This window comes from Sinocyclocheilus anshuiensis, unplaced genomic scaffold (genome assembly GCF_001515605.1).
Source record: "Sinocyclocheilus anshuiensis isolate Anshui unplaced genomic scaffold, SAMN03320099.WGS_v1.1 scaffold2119, whole genome shotgun sequence".
In the NCBI taxonomy this organism is placed as follows: Eukaryota; Metazoa; Chordata; class Actinopteri; order Cypriniformes; family Cyprinidae; genus Sinocyclocheilus; species Sinocyclocheilus anshuiensis.
In genome coordinates, this window is record NW_015538049.1 from 95,517 (window position 1) to 106,855 (window position 11,339).

Genomic DNA, 11,339 nt, shown 5'->3' on the forward strand with positions numbered 1-11,339 from the left:
AAACAGATTTATTTTACTTTTAATTAAATTATTTTTATTTTTTTAATTAAATTATGTTTATCTCCTCATTCATCTCCTTTAAGCCCTCCCCCCCCCAATTTTATTCTATTCTATCTATCTGCTGTAGAAAAAATTGAATTGAATTGCACTGAATTACAGAATTTCTTTAATGTGAAAGCTCCCAGCATCTGCTTTGATGGGTTTGGAAGGAATGCTTTGACTCTCACGCTGAGATCACATGAGCAGATAACAGTAGCTCTTATCAGACACGCTCTCTGAATGCAGAAGTGAGAGTGTGTGTGTGTGTGTGTGTGTGTGACAGAGATCACTCTCCGTCAGAGAAACAAACAAAACTAGAAAACTGCTTCACCTGATGACTGTCCTGGACTGAAGCGCCAAGATCTAAATCTCCTTCCAAAAAGGGATCTTTGGAGAAGGACTGCAAATAACACACACACACACACACAGTTTCAAATAATGACACATTTAAGATTCAAATTCAAATAAGCTTGAAAAAAATCTAGTCGCTTTATTTTATGTTCTTTCCGTCCATCATGTTTCTATCTTTTCTGGTTTGTCTTTACTCTGTGTATGTTTATATGGCAAAAATATCTGCAAAAGGCCAGTGAAAATACCTTTGCCTCCATCAGAGGACCATTCATCGATTTCAGAGCAACTGCAGACATATCCTGAAATAATCAGCAGAAAATCAGATACTATTATAGTTTTTATTCATATTTTATTTTAATCTTGTCTTCATTTTAATTTTAAAGTATTATCAATTTTGTTGCATGTTTTTGTCATTTTTATTCGTAAAAAAAAAAACGTTTTTATTTTAGTTTTAGTTATTGCAGTACTTCCAGTGTAACTAAATTAGAAACTTTGCTTTTGCAACTGTCTGAAATAAAATATTTTTTATAAATGTTTTCTTTATAGTTTTTTTAAATATGTTATTTTATCTAACATTTATAAACAGTTAACATTTATTTTATTTCAATTAACAACAAAAAAATGATGTTATGCTTTTAATTTTAGTAAAAAAAACAAACAAAAAAAACAATAGATAATGCCAGAGCAAAGATGAAAATAAGAGTTATGTAGATTAAAACTTCATTGAATTATGAAGAGTTAGTGAGTGAGTTGAGTGTGTGTGAGTGAGTGAGTGAGTGAGTGTGTTTGTGTGTGTGTGAGAGAGTGTTCATTCCTGAATGTTCTAAGAATGGGTTCCTGTTGGTTTATGGATTTAAAATCCATGCTTTCAGTCTAAAGCTCATTATATTTCTCATAAACATGCAAACACAGAATACATTACCTTTGATGGTCGCCGTGGCACAGGAGGCTTGAATTTCTGCAGCTGCTTCTGCAAAAATAAATAAATACAAATACAAAAAGTAAAATATTAATAAACAATTATTATTATTAGTATTAATAATAATAATAATCGAGAGCGAACACTCAAATCCCAGCATGTCAACCACAAAGAGAAATATTGTGTGTTTGTACCGGTTTGCAGTCCACATCTTCTGCTTTCTTCTCTCCCAAAGCCACGAGATCCGCGTGTTTCGATGAGGACGTTAAATCATCCTAATGTGAGAATTCAAATGGTGCTCATCTCTAACATCAATAAACTGATTATTGAAGTACAGAGTCGCTCTAAACAAACCTTAAAGTCTGGAGTGACTTTAGCTGAAGCTTCAGCAGATTTCACCTGAAGATGTAAATGAACATCATCATCAATTAAGCTATAATACGTTACAGTTGCCTTGACAATATAATGGCACATATTATAAATCATTATCCCATCAGCCAATAATTAAACGATTCACCAGAACATAGTATTTTTATTAACAATCATGTATCTGGAAGCATCACTAAAAGTGTTCAATGAAAATATAAACGGCTTGCTATTATATTGATTATAAAATTGTGTCCAAAATTGGAAAATGAGCCGCCTTTTGTCTTAGGGTTCAACAAACAGTTCTGGGAAACATCAAAATATAATTGGACTATATGAGACTTATTATAAGTTAAATAATAAAATAAGATAGGTCTTTGCAGGATCAACTCTGTAATTAAATTAAATTAAATTAAATTAAATATTGCAATGTATATAATACATTATATATTGTTTATATTATGATGTATAAATTACAAATTTCTACATTATATATTTATAAATTATTTAATTTATATTATGCACTTATTTCTTTTTAATAAAATAATTTATAAATGATTTAAAAATCTAAATGTATTGTATATTATTTAATTTTAAAAGTATTAAAATTATTTTATTATTTGAAAAGTAAAAAAAACAAAACTATTATAACTATTAATTAAAAACTTTTTAATTTGTATTTATTTATTTATTTATTTACTTAATTTTTTTATATATAATTAAAATGCAAACTTTTATTGGCTGTAAAGGTAACGTTTTACCTTAGATCCTCTGCGGTGTGTAATAATCTTGGGTTTTGACTTCTTCTGTTGAGAGAGAAAAACACATCTGCTATGAAACACATGAATCTGAAATCACTGAAACAATCAGGATTCAGAAATAAAGAGCTTCATACGGGTTTATACTCGGCAGCTTCATTCTGTTCTTCTTCTTCTTCTGGAGCGAAAAACTCATCTGTGCCATCAATGAGCTTTAACACGATACAGAACTCATTAGAGAAAGAAAGAAACACCTGACACTGATCCTCTTTTATTATCTGAGGATGATATTCACCTTTGAGCCTCGATTCAGTGAGTTTGTGTTCGTCTCTGAGCTCTTCAATTCATCTCCAATTTTATCCTGAAATCACAGATATTGAGTTTTCTCTGTGTTATTACATTACACATACATCTCCAACACACAATAGAAGTATACAAAAGTAATTGCAACTTTGTATCGTACAGTTCAGACTTTTGTCTCCCAATATTAAGTTTATATCTCACAATCTCAGAATTTGAACTTTCTTTCTCACTGTTTATTTCTCGAAATTCTTAGTTTATTTCTCATTAACTCAGACTTTTTAAACTCGCAATTCTGAATTTATTTTATTGCAAATCTGAGTTTATTTTTCACAATTCAGACTTTTCACTTGCAATTCTGAGAAAAAACATCAGAAATGTGAGGAAAATGTATCATTTGTGAGATTTAAAGTTGCTATTTTCTTTCTTTCTTTCTTCCTTCCTTCCTTCCTTTCTCTTCCTTTCTTTCTTTCTTTTTTTCCTTCCTTTCTTTCTTTCTTTCTTTCTTTCTTTCTTCCTTACTTCCTTCCTTCCTTCCTTCCTTCCTTTCTCTTCCTTTCTTTATTTTCTTTCTTTCTTTCTTTCTTTCTTTCTTTCTTCATTTCTTGCTTCCTTTCTTTCTTTCTGTTCCTTTCTTTCTTTTTTCCTTTCTTTCTTCCTTCCTTCCTTCCTTCCTTCCTTTCTCTTCCCTTCTTTCTTTCTTTCTTTCTTTCTTTCTTTCTTTCTTTCTTTCTTTCTTTCTTTCTTCCTTCCTTTCTCTTCCTTCCTTTCTTTATTTTTTCCTTCCTTCCTTTCTTTTTTACTTTTTTCCTTTCTTCCTTCCTTCCATCGTCTTCGCGATGGCTCCGACGCTGATGGCTCCGCAGTTGTTTTTATGTTTTTGTTAGTTTGTGCTGTCTTTAGTTATATCCCTGCAATCAGTTTCACCAGAGACGAATTGCTGGACATTCGGAAGTACACACCACCTGATATTTCACCGGTTTTCGATTATTCTGATGTTTTGCTGGACATTGTAGCCGGGGGAGCTGCGGCGCTGATCAAACGCTTCAGGACTGCCTGAGCTTCACGAGCGCGCCGGCTCGCTTCCCCCGTCTGCGCGGATTCAGAACACCGTTGCCTAGCATCCATCTGGCTGAAAGACGCCATTCCGGACAGCGCGTTGAGTCTTCCGGGCTTTTAGCTGTTCAGAGCGGATCGCGACGCAGAATCAACGGGGAAATCACGCGGTGGCGGGACATGCTTTTACATCAATGAGAGGTGGTGTACAGATGTAACTGTGTTAAAGAAGATGTGCTGTTCAGATCTAGAAGGGCTCTTCAGTAACTGCAAGCCGTTCTATTCACCGTGGGAGTTTTGCTCATTCATTCTCGTCAGTGTATACAGTCCTCCACAAGCGCACGTGAGCTCCGCTTTACAGAAACTCACTGATCAGATCACAGACACAGAACAACAACACCCGGACTCTGTTTTAATCATTCTCGGGGACTTTAATAAAGCAAATCTCTCCCATACACTTATTTATCTAACACTCATACTCAGTCTACATTTCTATTTGCACATAATATACCTGTACATTCAACTGTCAATTGTTGATTTGTATATTTTTATTCATTATTTACTTGTTCTATTTTTTATTTTTTTTATTATCTGTGTTTTTTGTTCTGTCACTGTCATTCTGTTGCACTGTGGAAGCTTCTGTCATGAAAACAAATTCCTCGTATGTGTAAACATACCTGGCAATAAAGCTCATTCTGATTCTGATTCTGATTCCTTTCTTCCTTTCTTTCTTTATTTTTTCCCTTTCTTTCTTCCTTCCTTCTTTCCTTTCTTTATTTTTCTCTTTCTTCCCTCCTTCCTTCCTCCCTTCCTTCCTTTGTTTCTTTCTATTTCTTTCTTCATTTCTTCCTTCCTTCCTTCCTTTCTTTCTCTTTCTTTCTTAATTTCTTTCTTCCTTCCTTCCTTCCTTCCTTCCTTTCTTTCTTTCTCTTTCTTTCTTCATTTCTTCCTTCCTTCCTTTCTTAATTTCTTTCTTTCTTCCTTCCCTCCTTTCTTTACTGAGGCAGAGGCAAGCAATTACGATTATGAGTTATTAATTGTGAGATATAAACTCGCAGAAGTCTGAGGAAAAAAGTCGTAACTGTGAGATAAAAAGGTACAATTACCTGTTTTAATATTTTTATTCTGTGGCAATATATATATGTTTCCGTACACTGCGTTGTGTTTTAGTGTTAAAGGAATTGTTCTTAAGGTAATGTCCTGATAGAAAATTCCCCGTACATGTTTAATTTTTATGCAGATGTGTGGATAAATGAACACTTGTCCTTTCTTTTACCTTTGAGCTCCTCCTGATCAGCAGAGAGTGTCTCAGTTTCCTTCCCAGAGTCTGAAAGATCAACAGAGACACAAACACACGTGAAGAAGAACAAACACGCCGTCAAAGTCACACAGAGTTCACAGATTCACGCCGTACCTGCTTCCCGCTCTTCTTCACCGTCCCATCACCTGAGATCTGCTAGAGTCAGCAGGATTAGGAAAGAGATTTTAATAATGCCGTCAGGACATTCCTGTGGGTTTACTAACGTTTTCTGTGCTTTAACACGTTTCACATAGAAATACGTCAAAACATCTACAAAAAGGTAAAAGCAAATAAAATCTAGACTACATTAAATACATGCACTGAGGATATATATGTTTTCTGAGGTTAATTACTGCCTGCAGAGATTTATTTTCTTTTATTTAATGTATATTTTTACATTTACATTTAGTAATTTTGCAGACGCTTTTATCCAAAGCGACTTACAATAAGTACGAGCTAGAAAGGGAATGAATAAATAAAGAGAAAGACAAAGCTTTTTTGTTGTTAAATGATTTGGGAATGTGAGAAGTTTTGAACTACGTCAGTGTTTAGTATTATTTATATACTATTATAGTTTTATTAATATTTTATATATTCAATTTTATTTTTATATTTTCAGTTTTTAATTTACCATCTTTACCATCAGTTTTCAAATTGACATTTTTTTTAACTATTTAATAATTTAATTAATCACTTATTTATTAGTATTACTATTATTAGTATTTTATTTTTATTATTACTCATCAATTTATTTTTTATGTGCTTTTTTCAGTTTTTAGTTGCATTTTATTTATTTATTTATTTATTCGTTTGTTTGTTTATTTATTTATTTATTTTAATTGCAGTCAGGGTTATTATCATTAACTAAAACCATAAAAATGCTCATTACTTGGATTAAAATAAAAATTTACTGAAATAAAATAGAACAATAAAATCTTACTAAACCAGGTATAACTAAATAAAAACTATAGAATAATACAACTACAACTATACAGACTAATACAATTGCAAAAAAAAAAAAAAAAAACTAACAATTTAACTACAATTCAAATTAAAACAGAAATATATAGAAATAAAAAAAATTCAAAATATTCTAATATGTATCTAAAATATTAATAATACTAAAATAAACACCACTGAAGTTCTAGTTTTTATTCATTTCCAGTCTGTAATTGCTTGAACTTTGATCAAGCTTTCCCTCACTTTGTTTGTAAGCAACATATTGCCTTGGAATAAGTTGTTCATCTACTATTTCTATGACATTTTATTTCAGCTTTATTTCAACTGACAAAAAATTTTGTAATAGTTGTATTTGCCCTGATCTGCATTCAGACAGAGCTGGGACTCACCTGCACAGAGTCTCTCCGAAGCCTGAACTTCCCCGCCTGCAACAGAGAAAGTGTGAGTATGTTTCTGCGCTGGTCTGCTGTATGTGTTTCAGATCATGAGAACTTACAGGTTTCCACTCTGAAGAGAGCTCTGGACTGTGTTCAGGCCAGTCCTCCACACACCTTTCCTGTAAAGCATGTTTGAAGTATGTAGGCGTATTTGTTTTGCAAATCACACATACCATTTGAAGAAATATGAATCCACATGAGGCTGTTTCTTCCACTACGGGAACTTTTTTTTTACTTATTTTTTTTATTTATTCTTTTTTCCTTGTTGTTACATGAAAGTCAAATTAAAATATGTGACATGAGACTTTTCCACATGACTGCAGATTATTATTATTTTTTTTTAGAAATGCCTCTTATTTACAGAAATTATGAAAAATTAATAAAAATTATATGGAAATTATATTACACAAATATTTAAACCATTCTTTTTTTAAATAAATAAAAACAAACACAAACAAACAAACACACAAACAAATAAATAACGCAAACAAATAAATAAACAAACAAACAGACAGACAAATAAATAAATAAAAGCTGAAGAAACACCCAGAGAAACACACACACATACATATATATATATATATATATATATATATATATATATTTGCATTTATAAATAAACAAATGTAAAAATTTTAAAATCAATAAATACATGCATACATACATACATACATACATACATAAATACATGCATACATACATAAATACATGCATACATACATACATAAATACATACATACATAAATAAATAAATAAATAAATAAAAGCTGAAGAAACACCCAGAGAAACACAGGGACTGACTGGGATGCAGCAAACACACCTGACCGATGAGAAGAACGTCCTCAAACATCTGCAGATCGCTCTCTATCTCAGCCGGCGTCATCTGATCATAACAACACATTGTCGAGCAAACATTTCACAAACATTTCACACCGACGATCTGGACTCGAATGGCTTAGATATCAACACACAGACGACACGTGAAGCATCCCAGATTACATTTACTGTAGATTCAAACATGCAGGAACAACCCAGTGAAAAAGAAAGAATATTCAGTGATGTAAATAAAAGGCACGTGATGTCACGAAAGGCAGAAAAGCGAGAGAAACCTGAAAGAATGAATGTGTCTGGATCTGATCGAGTGGCAGCACAAAAGTGAATATTATCATCAAATAACATCAGACACTGTCGATGAGCATCAGCTAGAGTTCATCTCCCTCACCGAAAGACTATGCAGAAAATGAAAGGCATAAAGGGAAACTGAAGGAGACCTACAGTACCTGAGAGAGAGCAGGAGGCTGAAAGAGGCTCTTCAGGGCTTTACTGCGAGTAGCAGCTTTGGGCGGGAGCCTCCTGGACATCTACGAGAAGACAAGATTTCACAGTTCATTTAGGGTGAGAAATAAAAGGGTCTCATAAAGACCTAAAGACCCCAAGAAATTATCTGATGAGCACACATTTCCTTTCTGTGTTGACATATTTCCTGTTGAAACAGGAAGTCTGGGCTGCTTATTTCTAGAAAGCATTTTATTGGACAAAAATCTACATGTATAGTTAATATTTTTGAATATTGTACATTTAAATAAACAAATAAACAAACAAACACACAAACAAACAGGCACTTGATTATTTAAATAATTATTTATTTAATTATATATTATATTATTCTATATATTGTTGATTGTATTTTTTTTTCTCCCCAAAATCCGCTAAAAGTATAAATTGAATAATAATTCAGACACAAAAAAAACAAGAAAAAACAGGCTCAATAATATTTTCTTTTGGAAGAGCAAGTCTTCACACTTTAAACGAGTTTATGTGAGTTAGGATTATTATAGTTAACTAAAACTAAAATTAAAACCATTTAAAAAGGTTTTCATTACTACAATAAATGAAATTATATATATAGTTTATATAATGTATATAAACTATATATAAACTTATTTTAATTCAGCTGGTGGCCAAGTCAACATTTCATTTAGTTTAACTTAAAGTACAAAAACTGAAAGATAAAATAAATAAATAAATAAATAAATAAACTAATTCAAAATATTAATACAATTATAGGGTTAATTCAGGATAATTTGGCCATTTTTCTCCAGTCGATGGCAAAAAGGTGTCCCAATTTACCTGAATAAACAGGATCTTATTGATACTAAAATAACCCTCAAAATAATATGAGTATAAATGCTAATTTAGTTAATTTTTTGGAGAATATATGAGCTCAAAACGAACAAATATGGACTAAAATCGTTTGGTCCTCATTAGAAAGATAATTGGTCTTAATTGGAAAGGCGTTCTCACCAGGTCTCCATTTGAGACGTTTGTGGACGGTGTTGTCTCTTGGACGACTCCATTTCGCAAAGCATCATGGGAAATAGCAATGTCTTGTTTTGCATCTTGACGAGTGAACAGTAGATCATAATCGCTCTTGTGTTTGGACTGAACTTCGCTCTGAGGGTCAAACAGAGGGTCAAACGCCTCAATGTCGGAGACTTTGGTTCCTGCGGTGGACGAGGACGTCTTGAAAATATCATCAGATGCTGGGCTGGTGTTACAAACGTTCGTTGTAGTGCATGTTTCTGGGAAAACGTTGGCAGGATCGGGTAGTGAAGCTGGGGAGGGCGTGGCTTGGAATTTCTTCTGTCTGGATTGGATGAATTCCAGGAGAGGATCCCTCTGATTGGACGAAGTGCAGGATTCTGTGTTCTGATTGGCTGAGCTGCTGTGTGACACATCAGGGTCTGCTTTCTCTTTAAAAGGCTGGAACATATCTGTGTCTTCACCCCAAACGCCTGATGCTGATGTGGTTTGAAAGCCATTCGGTGTGTCGTCTCTATAAAAATCAGGTGGAGGGAACAAAACCCAGTCTGGAGCTGGGAAAGGATCGTCTGGAAACTCAGGCGTCTGATGAATGTCGTTGCTTTTGGTTAAACTCTTTACGTTCGGTAACACGTTGTTTTCTCTGATTATGTTACTCCCATCTCGATCTCCATTCACTGGACTCTGAGTATCAGAGAATCAAAGTATTGTATTGTATGCAAGGAATCAAATCCATCTAAAATGTCTGGGGTCAGTAAGATTCTGTCTTCTGCGCACCAAAGCTAATTTATTTGATCAAAAATCCAATAAAAACAGGGAAATATTTTTATAACTTAAAACAGCTGTTTTCTATGTGAATATCTGTTAAACTGTAATTTATTTCTGTGATCAAAGCTGCCTCAAATTCAAAAGCAATAAATAAGAAAAATATTTGATCAAATGCATTTTTAAAGATAATTTTTAAAGACCATTTTAAAGACCATTGTTGTTTGTTGTTTTTATTTTTGAAATATAGTCTAAAATGCTGGTCTGCTGCTCAAGTAACATTTCTGATTATTATCAATGCTGAAAACAGTTGTGCAGCTTCATATTTTTAAGGAAACCGGGATACATTTTTTTTTTCAGGATTCACAGATGAACAGAAAGTTCAAAAGAACAGCATTTATTAGAAATATAAATCTTCTGTAACATCACAGATGTCTTTATTGTTACTTTCGATCAGTTTAATGCGTCCTTGATGAATAAAAGTATGAATGTATTTAAAAATCTTACTGACAGTAATGTTTTGAATGGTCTCTGATACCTGTGGGCTTGAATAGAAAGGATTCCAGGAGGTGCTGCTGATCCCATTCTAGAGGAGAGAAAAAATCAAAATGAAAGAGTTTAGACTGGATAAAAAGAGCAAAAACATATAAATAGGCTCTCCTTGGTATATTTTAGTGTTTGTGTGCATGCATATTGGCTGGACTTTGATATTCACTAAGAAAGAAGTTACTTCTTATTCAATTAATATATATATATATATTGTATATATACATACATACAAAAAAAAAAAAAAAATCACACAATCCAGATGAAGCTAATCAGAATCTCACCTCCATAATCAGACCTGAGACACCAAACAGTGAATCACCATCCTGTGAAAAACACAACAAAATGGAATAAGGTTCGATAATATCCAGAAAATTAACAAACAAACCAATTACTGAGATAGATTTTATTGCACTTTATCTATTTGCATCTGTGGTTTTAAATACAGTACATATCTTTAAAGTCTGTTTTTTTTTCTCAAAATGAGTTTGTTTCTCCACTTCAGCAGCACTTATACACCAACACTTACAGTTTCTATATTCTGAACGTTTTTATAGAGGGATTTCTTCATCCGGCCTAATTATAGATATGAAACATCATATTCCTAAAAACATGGTGAAAATGTATTTGTTTTTCTGTCTGTTGACAATATTTTTGGATTTCTGGAGAAAAAAATCCCAAATCCCATCTGTAAAAACCGTTAACTCTAATATGTGAATAAGACCGAACAAGAATTTTGAACCTGGCTTTACTTACACTGTAAAAAATGATTGTGATTTTAACAGTAAAAGACTGTAAAAATGCTACAGTAAAAACCTGTTAATTGGTTAACAGTAAGTTTCCGGTGAATAAATGTAACTACATTTAATGTAATTTTACAGTCAAATACTGTTAAAAAATATGGTTTTTGGAAGTGAAAAAGAAAAAGTCATTGTATAATTTACAGTGAAAAACCGTAAATTGACACTCCCAGAATTCCCTGCATGACACTTCATATTTGATGTTTTTTTGTTGAAATAACTCTTTCTTCTTAGCTTTTTTCTTATCAGTTGTGTACATTAGTGTTTTATCTTACATCTAATGTCGTTAAATGAATGTTTATTGCATGATTTCAGTATCATGTGTGTCACCATGATGGGGATTAGTGTTTGTGTAAATGACACTGTGTGAAACCTTCTATATATAAGTATTGCCCTCCTCAGCTCGTAGAAAAGCTGTTT

General features: G+C 32.6%; 1 protein-coding gene and 1 long non-coding RNA gene across 2 annotated transcripts in view; both read right to left on the bottom strand.

Annotated features, from left to right (window-relative positions):
- Positions 1 to 5,203: 5,203 nt before the first annotated feature.
- On the bottom strand, positions 5,204 to 6,587 carry LOC107681806 (uncharacterized). The gene is made up of 3 exons (XR_001633302.1): positions 6,546 to 6,587; positions 6,439 to 6,474; positions 5,204 to 5,242 (listed from the first exon to the last, which is right to left on the bottom strand). It is a non-coding gene; the product is annotated as an uncharacterized LOC107681806 (long non-coding RNA).
- Positions 6,588 to 6,649: 62 nt separating this feature from the next.
- LOC107681783 (uncharacterized) overlaps positions 6,650 to 11,339 on the bottom strand; it is a 5,648-nt gene continuing 958 nt past the window's right edge. The window contains exons 2-7 of the mRNA XM_016478116.1: positions 10,404 to 10,445; positions 10,112 to 10,159; positions 8,791 to 9,492; positions 7,767 to 7,847; positions 7,307 to 7,369; positions 6,650 to 6,700 (exon numbers count right to left, since the gene is read on the bottom strand). Of these exons, the coding sequence (XP_016333602.1) occupies positions 6,650 to 6,700; positions 7,307 to 7,369; positions 7,767 to 7,847; positions 8,791 to 9,492; positions 10,112 to 10,159; positions 10,404 to 10,445 (987 nt within the window). The remainder of the gene's footprint in view (positions 6,701 to 7,306; positions 7,370 to 7,766; positions 7,848 to 8,790; positions 9,493 to 10,111; positions 10,160 to 10,403; positions 10,446 to 11,339) is intronic.